General features: G+C 43.9%; 1 protein-coding gene across 2 annotated transcripts in view; it reads left to right on the forward strand.

Annotated features, from left to right (window-relative positions):
- The window catches only part of TESK2 (testis associated actin remodelling kinase 2), an 80,001-nt gene that overhangs the window by 24,742 nt on the left and 37,883 nt on the right, over window positions 1–17,376 (forward strand). Inside the window, exon 3 of one of the 2 annotated variants that reach the window (XM_048497076.1) lies at window positions 6,699–6,820. The exons of the other annotated variant lie outside the window; for it this stretch is intronic. Coding sequence (XP_048353033.1) covers window positions 6,699–6,820 — 122 coding nt within the window. The remainder of the gene's footprint in view (window positions 1–6,698; window positions 6,821–17,376) is intronic. 2 annotated transcript variants of the gene reach the window in all.

A 17,376-nucleotide genomic window follows, 5' to 3' on the forward strand; every position in this document is an offset into this window, starting at 1 on the left:
ATGCAAGGGAAGGGGAGGGAAGAGGAGGGGGCACTTTTTATAATTTCCATAGTGAAGCACGGGTATCCTGCTAGTCTTTTAATAATGCTGAATTCACAGTTTTAAAATGAAACGTTTTGGTGTTAGTGGTTAAGAGGTGTGTACTTTAATCTGGATAACCAGGTTTGATTCTCCTCTTCTCCACATGAACCCTGCAGAGGTGACCTTGGACCAGTCACAGTTGTCTCAAAACTCAGCCCACGCAGAGGCAGGCAATGCTAAACCACGTGTGAACCTCTCTTGCTTTGAAAACCTTATGGTGTTGTCATAAGTCAGCTCTGACTTGATGGTGTGCGTGCGCACACACACAAGAGTGAAATATTGGAAATACGTTATTTATAGACTACGTTATTAAAGACTATGATGCTAATCTTATTATGGTGATGTTATTATTATTGATGTTTTGTTTATGATTGTTGTTGTTCGCTGCCCTGAGCCCTACAGAGGAGGGCGGGATATAAATCAAAGAATAAATACAGGGAGTCTGAAATTTTGAGAAAATACTTTAATGAAAGAACAGAGAAAACAGTGACTGCTTAGTGGTTAACTCAGAGTTGAAATTAATCCAGGGTATAATTGTGGGCTTCACTGTGAATGCATTGATCTCTCTTGGATGCATAGTTGATAGCACTGTGTTCAGAAGGCTTTAGTGTTGGGAAGCTGAGATGCTGATGGAAGAGGCAGGGTTTTTTTTTTACATATATTGGTAGTTGGAATGTGAGATTTACTAGTGTAAACATTTTGCAGCTGGTTGTGCTTTTTGTGTAAATTTATGTGAATTTGTCCATGAGACTTGTCAAGTACAAAGTTGCCTGTTCTGTATGACATAGTGGGGTAGGGCATTTTTCCCTGAGCACTACTGACCATTTTGGCCAGTGTACACAAAGAAAATGGTTGCTTTCTTCTGTTTCTCTTAAGCATCTGCGTTTAGATATCTAAATCTATTTGTGAGTGAAGTTATTTTTCCCTTTATGTCTACTGTATTAGCGTCTCTTAGATGTACAATTTTTGTGTTTGTCAGTTCACTGACTTTCATAAGGGCCTGTTTGATAGTGTACAAAAATTAAGTAAGTACTTAATTGAGGCTTTATGCAATAGAGGTAACCATGTGGTAACAGTGGTAACCAAGTTAGATTTTTTTAAATAGACATTGATCTTAGAATTCTCCCCAAGGGAGTGGCTCCATAATTATATGTTTGCATTGTGTATTATCAATTACGATTACATGGACTATTCTACAGTCAACAAAATCTACTGGAAACCTATGTACTTGAACATGAAATGAAGTAAGGTAGGCTTCAAATAGAATTTTCCTATCTAGTGAAAATGCAGACAATATTATTTGCTTTCCTGGCTTGTGATGTATCCATTTATCCATATTGGGGCTGTTCCACAATGTGGGCTGTGGCAAAAGTATAGCAATTTGTATACCATATTGTCCACTTCTCATACGATTTTGATTAATGTGTATTCTTAAGACATATACTCCCCCAACATGTTAATTAGCTTAATTAACAATTTATAGAGAATACAAAGGTGGTGGGTTGAGCACTAGTAATCAAAACTGTGAGCAATGTACAATGACTAGCAGTCAGTAGGACTGAATAGTTTAATACTTTACTCAATCACTAGTGTGAGCAGAGTCTACAAGTGGGGCTATTATACAACTAATGCTCCAGTCTCCACAAATCTCTATATATGTCAAAGCATACAACCATTCAACCACATCAATGAAAGCTTCTCTTTCAGCATCTGGTAGTATCTGCTTTTGATAAATCTTGAAAGGCTCATGGGCCTGTGTTGTTTCCAGTGTATATAAAATTTGTCCAAATCTAGATGTTCTTACAGTTTAGTTTGGAATGTGTTACTTGCTGCTATCTGTGCATTGCTCACAGTTTTGATTATTTAACGATCTATTCATAAGTACATAGAACTAAGAACATAAGAACAAGCCAGCTGGATCAGACCAAAGTCCATCTAGTCCAGCTCTCTGCTACTCGCAGTGGCCCACCAGGTGCCTTTGGGAGCGCACATGTAGGATGTGAACGCAGTGGCCTTCTGCGGCTGTTGCTCCCGATCACCTGGTCTGTTAAGGCATTTGCAATCTCAGATCAAAGAGGATCAAGATTACATGATTACTTACATGTGCTAATGAAATTGTATAAAAATGAACAGAAGACACCAACCAAAGTGACCTTGTATATATCATAGAATCTCACATAAAAATCCTCATTTTTATCTTAAATTTTGGATAATCTAATCTGCCTTTATGTCCGCTAGTAGGATTTGAAGAAGGTGCAGATATCAGTTAACATGCTTTCCCACATCAGTCTTATACCTATTACTGAATGTAGAAGTCAGCTACTTGGTTGCAACTTGTTTCTATGTAATGCACTTGGCACCAGGTATCCATATGTCTGTTGAAGCAGTAATTCGAAATTGAACTTGAAATAAGAACTTTCATGAAATTTTTTTGCAGTGTAAAAGCCCCCACCCCAGACTGTTCGTAAGGGGGCAAAATTGTTCACCTGTTCAGAAAACTTTTCAGACAGGACCTTACCTCTGTGTATTCCTGTAGCTATTGCATTGTTTGCTGTCAGTGATGTTGACATCCAGACAAATCCGGCCTGCTACATTGTGTTGTATCTCAACCCATTCACTTCTGATTCTCAGCAGGTGATTGCAGCACATGTGCCTATTCCAGCAAGGAAAAAAAGTGCAGAAGTAGCAAATAGCAACTAGCAAGTACAGGAAATAAAACATTTTTAAAAAATGTTAAAACCCAGGAAGGAGTTTTGAGGTGGGTGTTTTTGTCCCTCCAGAAGAACTACTTTTGACCAGAAATCAAGCATTCAAGCACAGTCACATTCAAAATAGCTGTTAGATAAAAAGCAAGAATAAGATACTACTGTAGTTTTGGGAAACCATAGTGAAGTTTGTTAACTAGCTGGTACCTGGAAAGTTTATTTGGCCTTATATACATTCATGATGTGTGTTTGTAATTTCAGACTCACAAGGTATTCAGGAAGGATTGTAATGGTCGCTCCTTTTTAAAAAAATCTCCATGCTCTAGTTTTTAATAGGCAGCCATTGAAATTGCATTGAGAACTTCCAAGTGACAAAGAGCATGTTTTATTTGCACTGTATAGTTAAATGATAAAGTAAACTTTATCTGGACATGTAAGCAATTAATGTGGAAAAACATACTGCTTTGAGCAGGGAACAGGGAGACGATTGTACATTCACACATTAAGTCATGTGATTGAAAGCTGTTGCTGGTGCTTCCTTCTAGCTTCTAGAAGAGACTATTGTGTTTTTAAAAGATCTGTATAATCAGGAGAACGTCATAGAGCTAGTTTAATGCTAGGGAACAGTAGAGAGAGATCTTGTCACTACATCAGGCTGTGTTTTGTACATGGATGTATCTAAATGTAGGCTTTTTACCCTTTTAGCACCATGTATTTGATAAGGGACAGCCTTTTTAACAGCTCAGTTGTAATGATTTGGTGTGCAAATCAACAGAGTACCAGAGGATATGCAAGCAGGTACCATGGACAGGAGTTTCTTTCTGAGCTCTTCACTTTTATGTATGAAATGCTTAGATCAAGGTGTAAAGGACTTTCCTCCCATTTGTTATTGCCTCTGTATGGCAAAACTGGAGTTCATTTGCAATCTCCAGTCCAAATACTAACCAGGATAATTGTTACCTAGCTTCCAAGATATGATGAGACTGGGCTATCTTGGGCCATTCAGCTCAGGGTGAGAGGAAAATTGGACACCAACTAAGCTGAAAGTTTTGTGTGGAGATCTCAAAATGCTTTTTTTAGTCCCTCTGCTTGAAAAAAATTACTGTAATACAACTTGAACACCTGACCTGAAGAGCAACTCTTGTATGGAAGTATTTTGATGTTACTTTAATTGTGTGGCAAATTACCCCCATACAACTGAAGGGCAAAAAAAAAAAGATTTTTTACTTGGTGGCTATAACCAGTTGTGTGGGTTTTCAGAAGGCAAGTCTGGCATGCAGGCCTTGACTGTCAAATAGGTTGATATGGGAGAAAGTGATCCCGTGAGTACTCTTATCCTAAATTGTTTAGAACTTTGACTATAAGAACTAGCACTTTGACTAAAATGAGAGCCAGTGAAGCTCTTTTTGGGACTATTGTTCTCTATAATGAACTAGGTAGCAGCTCCGTTTTGAACTAATTGAAGGTTCTGGGGAATCTTCATAGACAAGCTCATGTTGACCACATTATAGGTAATCTAATTTGAATTACTTCACAGCTTGGATAACTGTGGCCAAATCTTTCTCTTTAAGGTATACCACTAAATTTTATAAAAGGCCACAGAAAGTATAGTATCCTATAGATCTGCTTCATCCCCCTGTGGATATTTTAGTGGAATTTCAGTGCATCCAGGATATTCTGGCTCCTTAACACCCAATTGGCACTAACCAACAGCAGTCTTGCTAGACTGAGCTTCAGTCTGTTGGCTCTCATCTAGCTCATTATTACCTCCAGATAATACATTGTTTAAATTTGTTATTAGGGGGAAAACAGAGCTAGGTGGTATCAGCATATGATGATACTTCAAATCCCGGAATGATCTTTCTCAATTATATATTGATTAATTGATTGGCATTATTTATAGCCTGCCTTTCTCATGTTAAACCATTTAAAAGATGTGACTAAACCAAGCAGATGACATAGCAAAGATGCTGTGGGATTCAGCAATAGTCCTTCCTTATTGGAACCATGTAGTCAAGTAGGAACAGATCCAAGTCAGTGTCGTACCCCTGAATACTAACTCCAGAAGGATACAGTGATTCTTGAAAACTGGTAAGAGAGGCAGGCAAATCAGCAGATTAACATTTCCCCTGTTCTTCCTAGTGAAAGTTCTCAGTCAGAGCAATTATATGTAGAAACCACATGCTTGAACACCCTGTCATAAAAAGGGGATTTTTGCTCCTGGGCAGTAGTTAGTCATTGGGTCCAGGGACAGCTTAAATCCCATTGGGTCCAGGGGCAGGGATTTAACAACCACTTCTATGATGACTGAGGCTGAGATTAAGCTTGGGAGAGCCACTCTTATCTCACCTCAATCTCGGGTTCTTTTCCCTCCTATTAAACTCCAGACCAGCTGATTTCTCGAAGATTTGTTGTAAAAGTTCAAAACAAAGAAATAAAACATAAATGCATTTAGAGAAATTGACCAGCTGAATGCTTCTTGTGGATCTCTTGGGACCTCCAGTCAAGAGGTGCTTCTCTTAGCTTAGCCCATGATAGAGTCACCTAGGCTTTGTTCCCTTATTCTCCAAGAAAACTTTTCCCGCTCTCCATGAGGTTTCCAAAACCTTTGAAGTTTCATCCTAGCACCTCTGCATAGTTTCCTGTCCTCCCTCCAGGAGATCAAAAGGCAAAGATGCTTTTCACAGTCATATGTGACTTTGCTAGTTTTACAGTACTATTCCATCACACGCCCCCTTTTGGAGAGGAAATCTGTAGTCTAATGGCTACATATTTCATCTATCCATATAGAAAAGATTACATGTGTTACTTCCACATCAGTCATCTCTAACTAATACAGAGATCTGCTAACTACAATTCCTTTTATGCATAATATAGTCCTTATGATAGCATAACAATACAGAATGAAGAAAATCATGTTAACACAAAACACAATTTCAGACTAATAAGCAATGCAGTACTCTTGAGCATTGAACTACAAGACTCTCTGTGCGGCTTGCTTTCATGATAACTTCCTTCAAAGTAGACAGCATTACCTCTTGCTTCAGAGGGGACTCAGCTGGATAGTTTTTTCTTACCAGGAGGAATAATACCAGATTTATTTACCTCATTTATACCCTGCCTTTCTTTCTAATGGGCTAGGTTTAATGCATATGACTGGCCAAAAGTCACTCAGGACCTTTTATAGTGGATTTGACCCTGGGTCTCTCAGATCCTCATCCAACACTATCACACAGTATATCACACTGGCTCTCAAAGAGAAGAAAAAGTTGAGCCAAAAAGTGATAAGGTACACACTTCTAAACAGTATCTCTCTGTATAACGATGGCCATGTTGACCTCCTGTAAAAAGATAGTCCTAGTCTTTTCTATTACCTGGGAACCATGCAAGGTGCACAGCAGTAATAACTGCAGTGACTATTGCATGATTTGCCTTGGAAAAAGGATGTTATAGTGACTGAGCAATGGGTTGTGGCATTTGTTTGGAATGTGCCTAAAGCACAGGCAGTTTTCAGAGTACTCTCTTGAAACTAAGTCCTGCTGACTTGCCTTTAGACACATCAGACCATTTATAAAATTGTGAGGAGAAAAGGAAATACATAAAAGGAAATTACTTGGAGTGTCATCATATTGGTAGTACTAATTACATAAATTAATATAGACTACTTAAGATGAGTGCAAAAACTAGGAATTCTTAGTTGTATAAGCAAATACATCACCATAAAAAAGATTTTTAAATGTCAAAATCGTCATCAGGCACTATTGGTATCACAATTGCATACTGCAGAATATAATAAAGTCTTCAGTAGTTTTTAAGCCCACTACCGTTTTCCTTGTATTCCACTGTACTGGCAGCTCTTTAACTTTTAATGTATAGCCTTCACATGCCTTCTTCCTTTTGATTATTTTTTAGGTTCGGCACAGAGTGTCTGATCAGGTAATGGCTTTAAAGATGAACACACTAAGCAGCAACAGAGCAAACATGCTGAAAGAAGTCCAGCTTATGAACAGGCTTTCACATCCCAACATATTAAAGTAAGAGAATTGGCTCACACATGTACTTGTCTGGGGATCAACAAATACAACTTTTATTTCTGACCTTAATTTTTTTCCTGTTTCTGGCTGAAGGAATAGGTATGAAAGAATTTAATTAGTTTCTCTTGAAAGTTCAGAAATCAAAAAGTCTTTGTCCGTTCCTTTTAATTCCTAATTTTCCTCTGCTTACCTGTACTATTCCTCTGCTTGTTTCTTTCTACCCTCCTGCAAAATATTGAATCTGCAATTAGTCCAGTATGCAAACCAAACAGTTGTGTGCACATTTATATACTGTAAATGTATAAATCACTTTCACAAAAGTGATATAAAAGAGAATTGGTGTGCATGTGTTTATAATCTATGCGAATAAGAACAGTGCTTAAATGTATGGGGAAAGTCTTGCATTGATATTGTATGCCATGAAAAATCAGGCTGAATAGTAATGATTGTTAACCTAAAAATCTTTAATAAAAACTGAGCATTAATTTAACCGCCGGTTCGTAAGAAAAGCTCTGTGGCATCAAACCAGTGATACATCTAGTCCAGGGGTAGGGAACCTGCGGCTCTCCAGATGTTCAGGAACTACAATTCCCATCAGCCCCTACAAGCATGGCCAATTGGCCATGCTGACAGAGGCTGATGGGAATTGTAGTTCCTGAACATCTGGAGAGCCGCAGGTTCCCTACCCCTGATCTAGTCCAACAGCTGCTTCATACTGTCAACCAGAAGTCCTTTGAAAACCTAAAAGCAGATTACAAAGGTCAAAGTGTCTGTTTTGTTGTCTCCAGCAACGTGTTTTGAGAGGAACATTGCTTTTAACATGGAAGCTGCACTTAGCTGCATGGCAGCATCAATAATTGCATCAATAACTATAAGGCTATTTGTGTAATCTCGTTTTAGAACCATCTAAATTAGCTTCCATCCCTGATCTTGAGAAATTGAGTTCTGTAAGCTAATTATTAATTTTGTGAAGTACTGTTTTTGTATGTCCTGAATCTTATTTACTATCATCTTCATTGGGAACCCCTTAGTCCCAGTATCGTGATAGAAGAAGACAGTGTTCTCTATCAGCATTTTCCCACCATGAACCTCTGTGAATGTGTTCCCTCCTTAGTCATCTTCTTTCTGATTTGTGCATCAATAACTGTTTATGATTGAGAATCTTTGATTACTTGATTTGCTTTTTCTGTATCCTTCTCAGCTCTATAATATTGTTTTTGAGATTGGCGGTTGGACAGAACTATACGTAGTATTCCACATAGTTCTATATAATAACGTTTTGATACTGTTCTATTTTTGATCCTTTCCCCACTGATCCCTGGCATAACACTTTTTAATACTGCTGATGCACACTAATTTAACAGTTTCGCTGACTTTTTCACCACAACCCGCGGATCTGACTTTCTGATGAGGAAAAGAGTTCACATCCCCTCAGTATATAGGTAAAGTGAGGAAAAATTGTTGTCCTCATGTTCATCAACTTACTGTAACTTGCACTGAGGCAAGAGTATAGCAAATGATGCTATCTACCTAGTTTGGAGAGGACATCTTAGAGCAATTCATCAACTGCTTTGGTTTTCACCATCCTGAATAATGTGATGACCTCTGCAAATCTGGCTATTTCACTGTTCCTCCCTGGTACCAGAGAATTAATGAACAAGTAAATAGGACCCATCCTGATACAGGTTCATGGGGTTTCCCAGTACTTGTTCCCTTCAGTAGTGAAAACTGATAACTTTTCTCCATCCTTTACTTCTGATCTCCAAAAGGTCCATTCCTCTTTTTTTTAATGATTGTTGAATGTTTCTTACAAGAGATGTTGATGAAAGACATTTGGTAAAATCTTTTGGGAAATTCAGGTATATTACATTGATTTGCTGTCCATTTGTTCACATCCACTTGGAATTCCTAAAGGTGGTAGAGATGGGCTTTTTAGGAATCTTGTAGATTCTTCCTTACTTAGCCTTGCTATAGCCTTAATATTTCTACTTTTAGTAACACTTTCTACCAAGTAAGCCAGAACTGTTGTTGGAAAGACTGCTCAGTAATTTCCTACAATCTTTAAAAAAAATTACCAGCACATTTACTACTTCTGGAAATAAAGGCCATATCACTTTTGACTGTATCTGAAGTATCTGTCATCTGGACTCAATAGCAGGACCTTTTACTTTGTCAGAGGACCTTGGGGTTTCATCTTGTTGCTTCCTTGTGACTTAGATCTTCATCTGCCCTCCTGCAAAACAGCAGTTCCATCACAGATCAGTTTCAGCATCTTCCATAGTGAAGGCAAAATGCACATTAACTGCACTTGCTTTTTCCTCCTTCAGTCCTTTCATCACTCTTTTTACCATCAAAACAGCCAACTGCCTCCATGGCTGCTTCTGATGTAGCTAAAGAAATTCTTACTTATTACTTGAATGTTTTTGGCAATATTCTCCTCAAGTTCACTTTTTCCTTGTCTTGTTGATAAAAGGAAGACTTCTTGCATTTAATGACTTCCTCAATGCTGCTTGGTTTTGAGTTCAGTAGCACCTTAGAGATCAGCAAGAGTGCCAGAGTGTTAGCTCTCAAGAGATAAAGCTCCCTTCCTCAGACACAGTAGAGTGGAAGTGCAGTTTTGAGGGTTTTTTAAAAATCCTAGTTAGAAGGTAGAAAAATCCTAGTTAGAAGGGGTGTTGTAAAGAATTCTTGTAACAGATGTTAAGGTTCGATATGTACTGTAATCAGCTTGATTAGAGCAGAGGAATTAGAGCATAGGATTTTTATCTCATTCCAGATACTAATTTCTGACTCCAACCATTTGCTCTAATCAAACTGATCATGTACACATTGTTTAAACAGCTTCTGAAAAATGATGGGGTGAAGTTTTCTCTTTTGAAATCAAAAGACACCATGCTGGGATACTAGGGCAATTTACATATATCCTGTATGTATTGTTACTGTTCTCTGTGTCACAGATCAGTTCAATTTAGTTTGTTCTAATCCATACTGGATTATGCCCAATTTTGTCTTCTCGCTACTTGCAACAGTTAGTTGTGGAACCAAGGCACGGTTGTTTATGGCATATCTCTGTCACAACTTGAACATGAATTTGTTCAGTCTATGTGTTGCCTTTATTACAGCACTTCCCTCTTTGGTTTCTCGATTAGGCCTTATCTTCTGAACCTGGTGTTTTACTTACAATGATACTATTTGTTCCCCTTTTAGACATACATAATAACACCACACCTGATAATGCGCTTTTTTGTTCTTTAGCGTTTACACGCACAAATAACGGAAAGCTTGTTCCAGCAGGTTTTTGAAATGCTTGCTGAATGTAAGCTCCTACTTAAGTCAAATATTGCAGCCCTATCATCATGACTTGGTGGCTTCTCAAAGTTGCATGTAAAAACTTGTAACTTGTTTCTTCTTCAAGTATGTCACCACATGTATCTGTCAGGAGAGTTATGGGTTGGGAAGAAATGCACTTCTGGCATGCTGCCTGCTGGATAACAGGTGGACAGAAACATAAACAGGTGCACACTTGGTGATGGTGCAGACCTTTAACGGGCCCTGAAGGTGTAGAGACAGTTTGGAGTGTCTCGGTATAGGAGAATGAGGGCTCATGTGCAAGTTTGAAGTCCCAAGATGAATTTCTGGGACCAGCCTATTTCCCTATAGCACTATACTGGTGTTCTGCCCGCAACTTGAGACTGTGGACTTCAGGTCTCTTACTGGACTCTTTTTGTTCCCAGAGACATTGTTTAATCTCCATTTCTGTTTTCCAACCTTTTAATGAAGAAATGCTCTAATATGGATGGTTTGAACTGTCTTAATCTCATCTGCTCTCAGAAGCTAAGCAGGGTTGGCCCTGGTTAGTACTTGGATCGGAGACCATCAAGGAAGTGCAGTATCACTATGCATAGGCAGGCAATGTTCAAACCACCTCTGTTTGTCTCTTGCCTTGAAAACTCTTAAGGGGTCGCCATAAATCTGTTGTGACTTGACAGCGCTTTACAAACATGAAAAGGGGGAAAAAAAGTTTTATCCTAAATTTCCCACAAAAAATATTCCCCACTTGGGATTATACTGAACTCAGCTTTATTACTGGAGAAGCAAGTTAATGCAGAGGCTTTCTTCCAACTCAATCTTACCTTTGATACGGCTGATTTGGCCACCTGGATCCATATCACAGTAATATCAGCACTGAACTATTGCAATGCACAAACCTTGGCCTCCCCTCAAAATCAATTTAGAAACTTCAGCTGGTGCAGAATGCCTTAGCTTGGTTATTATCGGAGCCTGATGCAAATTACTCCTGCCCTACAGTCAGTTCACTTGCTCCCCAACATTGGGGTGCCTTTCCCCAACATTGGGCTGCCTCTCCCCCATGCTCTGCCACAACAGCTTTGTTCATTAGAACAGGGCCTTCTGAAGCTCCCTGCCTCCAAATGATTAAAATCAACAACTGCCCATAGACATGCCTTCCCCCTTGTGACCCTTATCCTGTGTAACAGGCTGCCTGAGCTGGTCAAGAAGGCTGCTGCTCTCATGGCTTTCCATATACTATGCAAAACTGAATTGGGCAAATAGAATAGTAGTGTACAAAATGACTCTCAAAGTTACTTAAAAAATTATTGGTGAATTTTGTATCTTGTAATGCTTCATGTTAATACTTATGGTTTGCTTCAGTTCTGTTTTTGATTTCTGGTGGGTTCTACAACTCTTACCCTGTTGCATGATTTATTGAAAGTTCCCTCTTTGATTGTATTGACTCACTCTGCATAATCCATCTTGAATCCAAATGAGAAAGTGGATAATTGCATTTTTAAAAAATCCTTTTTTGGCTCCTGTCCTTGCTTTCTTCTAGTTTGCTGCTTTTTTCCACTTGCTCTATCCCAACCATTCCACCCCCCTATAGAGTTCTCTTCACCAACTACAAGTAGGGCGTGTCTTGTGCGCCGCAGAAAACCAGAACTGCCTAAACTGATTGGGAAGTGGCTAAAAGCTGGTTTATGGCCTTTCCTTGGTAATCATTTGTTTAAATTAATTCCAAACTGTTTGAGGAACTGTGGAACTAGTTATTACATAGAAATGTCACAAATTATATTTTTACTTTCACTGTTAATGCCCTGTAATGTCCGTATGTGTATCTGTACTTACTGGCTGATGATTTGTAGCTGTACTTAACTGCCTGACATAAGCTCTAACCATGAAGCTTTTCATCTAGTCTCTTAGTTTTCAAGGTGGTTCAAGACCATTTTTTGTTTTGCTACTGCACCCTGGTAGTTCCCAATGGAAGGAGACAAAAATGATAACGAAGGCAGCTCAGCTCACCCTGGACATGACTTTTCTTGCCATCTGACCCGAAATGACTGTTTATGTGACATGTGCATAAAGCCAACTCTTGCCTCACTGACTGATTCATACCAGTGTCTTAAAAATGGACACTTCTACATGACCATAGTAATCAAATCTAGCTCAAACTATCCCAGGATACCTTAGGGCACAAGATCACCTGACCCCACCACACTAAGGGCCCAATCTTTATTGCATTTCTAAATGGGCAGATTTTTCTGTAAAACGCTGTTGAGAACATTTGTACATCTAAGCCTCAAAGAGTTGACAGGAGGCGTGGTGGGATTCAGAAAATTCGCACCACTTCGGCAGAACCAGTTGTTAAAATGGTGCTTGTAAACAACCAGTTGTTAAATTAATTTGAATCCCACCACTGCCGCGTATCCCTAAATTTAAAAATATTTCCATGTCACATAGAGTCAAATTTGGTAAAGCATGAAACATATTTATAAGGTAGGTTTAAAAGCAGAACTCCTGCGGAGTTTAAAAACTAATTTGTGAAATTTGCTTCATAACAGAAGCCAGAATTTTAGTGCAGGCAGGCCATGGGACAGATTGTTGGACTTCAGAGTTTCCGTTGCCTCCTCACAGGGATGTAGGTAAGGGGGGGTTTCATGGGTTTAAACCCCACATTACATGTCCAGTGGGGGGCAGGCGCTCCTGCGCCCCAGCTGCACGCCCCTTCCACCCCAGCTGTGACTCCCACCAGGTCCGGGTAACCGAATGGTGGCAATGCTGCAAAAATGAGAGGTCAGTGCAGGGGGGGTGGGGAGGCACGTGCAGCAGAACTAAGGGAAGCCACCCGCACAGGCAGCCGATATCGCATGCTTGCAAGCTAGCTGACTGGGGAAAGAAAGTCTCGCCTCTCATGAGAGCTCCTGGGCTCAAAACCTGCTTCGCGAGAGCAAAGAGGCGAGACTTTCTTTCCCCAGCTGGCTGGCTTGCAGCTTGCGAGCATGCAATGCCAGATGCCTGTGCAGGTGGCTTCCCTTAGTTCTATTGTGCGTACCCCCTCAGGGGTGGGAGGGGCATGGCCCTGCCCCTCGAGCCCCGCCCCCAAATGTAGTCGTACCCACGAGGTCCCAGGGAAGAGATGACACGCGGAGATTTCATCTGGTGGAGAGAGCCAGCAAGCAGGAAGCGCGGGATCCCGTGATCCTGGCAACTCTGCCGTGCGCTCACCCTTCGCACCTTTTATTAGGGTTTCAATGGGGGCGTGTAAAAGGGGTCGGGCAGGCGGGAGAACGGGAGGTCGGGAGAGCGGGAGATCATCATGTGATGCATGATCTCATCGGGCTGCTACGTGCGGGAGGAAGCATCCATGTCTGGGCCTAATCTTCACCTGAGGGCAGGAGCCTTTGTGTCCCTTTGTGTGGGACACCTGGTGACCGCGAGTCAGGCAGTTCATGACCCGTGACTCATGGGGGAGCGGGGGTTGGGGGAGCGTGTGCTCCCGGAAGGCCGTAGCCGGCACCGGCATGCCTAATGCTCCTTCTACGGTTCTGCCGGGTTCGCGGGCTCACCCCTACATCTCCCCGTTTCTTATATTTTAGGAAGGAAACCGAATTAGTTGGGGCAATTTAGGGGGATGCTTGCCTCCCCAGGGACTTGCTCAAGTTGGCTGAGTTGTTTGTGCAGCATGAGGACCTGGTTGCGGCGCAGGGGAAAGTCAAGGGGTTTTTTACAAATGTTACAGGCAAATGCAGATACACACTGAACAAGGCAAGATCCAACAACAAGGCATACAATCAAACCAATGAAGAATTGTACAATAGCACTTAACCATCCCCCCGGCAGCCAGCTCCAAAGGGCTGACCACCAATGAGGCAACACATCGTATTTCAGATTAGATACAACATCTTGTAACTCACGAACTTTCATATGAATCAAATGGGAATTATCAGAGAGATTAAAACAACACATATTATGTACATTCTCACAACCTTGGTGATGCAGTAATAACAAATAATCAATAGCGGCACGATTATCTAGAGTCGCTTGACGAAGCTCTTGTTGCTCGGAGGCCAGAGCATCCAGAGCGGTGGAGGTGGAATTAATGGACTTCGCAAGGGCACAGGCCAGCCGACCAATAGTCTTAGCGTTATAGGTGGCGAGTCCGGGGACTCCCACCAGGGAGGTCGCAAGGGAAACATACTCGGCTTTGGAGAGAGCGACCGCGTCGCTCCGGCAGGAAGGGTCGAGGGAAAGAGCGGAGCGGCGACGGCGTTTGGGCTCCCGGGGTGGAGCCTGAGGCAGGATGATGGTAAGGCAGCTAAGGCAACAAAGAGTTCCAGCAGAAAGGCGAGCGGGGATGTAGTTGAAGGTTCTCTCCCCGCAAGTCCAGAACCAGCCTTTAGGGAGGAGGATGTTCCCATATATGGGGGGAATGTCCTCAATATGCGTGCAGTTCCAGTTGGCCGAGCCGGTGACTGGGCTCGGGCCAGTTTCCCGTCCCGCCACATCAGCAATCCGGGCGCAAGTGTTGGACTCGTGGTTGGCGACGGTTTGGGTGATGAGGGAAAGAGCGCCAGCGGGGAGGGTTTGAACAACGGGTCCCCAATCGGCGCTCATGGAGTACCGGATGGACGAGGCGTTCATGAAAGGGCTCAGGCCCGACTCTTCCAGGAAATCTCCAGGGGCCTTGCAGACAGGGAGTAGGCAGGAGCTTAGCAAACTTCCCACTCCGAGATACTGGCCCAGGCAGAAGGATGAGACGTTGGCAGCGGCAGCGAACCGCTCCCAGATGTTGACTTGGTTGATCTCCAAAAGGGGGTGACCGAGCGTCACCGGCAAGAGGCAGCAGAGCAGGCAGAGGATGGTGATTGCGGAGTTTGCAGTGATGATCGCAAAGATGGCAGCGCAGAGACCCTTGGGTGTCTCGGGGCAGCCTTGCTGTTGCAGCAGCTCTCGAGCCCGGCCGGTCGTTGCCTTGACGTCTCCCCAAGTCATCTGGGTCCTCAAGCCATTCTGGCGTTGGCGGCGGTTCCGTCGGGGCCGCGGGACCGGATCTTCCAGGGAGATCCGTTCCATCTCCGGGATCGGGTTGGTTTCCTTCTGGTGCCATTCCATGGGTTGGCTGGACATGGCAAATCTGGAATCCACTGGAGACCTGTAGGGAGAGGGATTGAAGCATACCCCTTTCCCCAGGTTATGAGGGGGCCGGGCCCCGCCAAGCTTGGTCTTGGCTCAGGTGGGAGTGGGCCGGAGAGCAGGTTCGAATTGTTCAATTTCAATTCTGCAGGGGGGGGCAGGCCATGGAGGCCCCACCTACTCCCCTTTCTTTAGTTTGTATGGACATAGGGCAGGGGGTACGAAGGGCAGACAACTCCTATGGAGAGTTGGCTTCAAGGACGTCATCAGGATGCGCCAGAGCGCTGGTCCGAGCCCCTAAAGATAGGGGGGGCGAGTGGACCGTCAAGGGATTGTGGGTATGCATATCTAATTTGTAAGACAAAAGGACTTTTGGGGATGCGTTCAGAGAAGGGGACGCGTCAGAAGAGCAAGACAATCACACATTTGGGAGTTGGTTTTTGGGACAAAGGACTGGGGGAGGTTCCCCCCTGGGGCAGGTACACTTATCGTGATCGCAGAGGTTGAGGCAGACATGGCGTTCAGAATTTGGGATTGAATTTGAGTATCTTGGGGAAATGCCGCCCGCCGAAACCACTCCTTAAGGGGCGGTTTCGGCTAAGGTGCCGGATTAAGTCAGAAAACCGGAAAACAATATGGGTATTTAGAAGTGATGATGGTGCTTAAACTATGGTCACTCGAGGCGCCCAAACCGGTTTATGTGTGAATTTGGTGCGGCAGCCCCTTTTTTAACCTGGGGCCTGTCCTGGCACTGCTGCAGTACCAGGACGGGCCCAGATTTTAATCCAGGGAGGGCCAGTCAGCCAATTGGCCCTCCCGCCTTTGCTGTTTGAAAAAATAGAACAAGTGAGGTAAAGAAAGAGGGTGTCCCAGAGCGAGAGCTCTGGGGTGGAGGTAGGAAACACAATCAAAGCTGGGGGGCGGGGATCTCAACGTGGCCAGCTGCTATCTGTTTTTTTTCTGGGTAGCGGCCATGGCGGGAGTGGATTTACCCATCCCAAACTAGAGTCGTCTTCACCTGACTCCTGAGATCCCTTCCCCACAAATTAACATGGATGTCCAAAACGATGGGGCGGACTGTGAGCTGTCGCTCAAGCCCTGGACTGCGGACTGTGAGCGGGCGGGTGCTTCGTCTCGCGGTCTGCTGCCCCCCCACCCCCCAAATGCACGGGCAAGCCTCGGTCGGCCACTGATCAGGCCACTCGGCTGCTCTGATGACGGTTACGTCGGCGCCGGTGTCCACCAGTCCCTTGAATGGACACCCCTCTAAAGTGAGCTCCAGGTACGGGCGGGAGCTACCGATGGGCGTTTCTACCGCCGCTACGGTGGTGCCGGCTGTGCCTCGATGGCGATCTGGGCTCGTGGCCTTTATTGAATCGGCGGCAGGCAGCATGTGGGGCAGGAAGATCAGCTGTGCACAGCTGGTTCCACTGGGCAACTCCTGCGGGATGTTTGTCCACACCTGAATGTGAACGGCTCCTTGGTGTGTACAGTCAATGGCTCCCGGAACGACAAACAGTCCCTGCTCAGCAGCGGAGGCTTTGGGCAAGACTAACCCGACGGCCTCCGGGGGGATGGGATCGCTGTACTGGGTTGGAACAACGAGGATCTCATTGGGAAACTTGAGGGAAAGAGGCTGGGTGCAGGAGAGGGAGATACCGCTGGGAGGAGGTGGTTTGGGTTCGGGTCTCGGCTCTCGGGGCTGATCTAATATTCTCCTCCTTGGTCCTGGGCTGGGGAGAGGCCCGGGTAAGAGTTTCCCGACGGGCACTCGTTTCTCCAATGGAAGCCCTCTCGGCATCGGGGGCATTTGGTTCGGGGCTTTTCTGGAGGCCTTCGTCTCCCAGGGGGGAGCCCTCCTCCATCGGGGTTGTAAGCCCCCCCACCGGGCGACCTACAGTCCCTCCGGGAGTGTCCCCACTTGCCGCAGTTGAAGCACTCATCTTGGGGCTGTCCCCGGGTGGTGGAGAGTGCTGCGGCTAGGAGGCTGGCCTGATGGGCGGGAGATCCGATATCCTGGCAAGCCTTAAGCATGTCGGCCAGCTCGGGGTTCTTCCCTAGGCCCGTGATTGCCCTGCGGCGCTCAGCGGAGGCGTTCTCTTTGGCGAGGCGCATGAGGAGCTCGTGTT

This window comes from Sphaerodactylus townsendi, linkage group LG05 (genome assembly GCF_021028975.2).
Source record: "Sphaerodactylus townsendi isolate TG3544 linkage group LG05, MPM_Stown_v2.3, whole genome shotgun sequence".
Taxonomy (NCBI): Eukaryota; Metazoa; Chordata; class Lepidosauria; order Squamata; family Sphaerodactylidae; genus Sphaerodactylus; species Sphaerodactylus townsendi.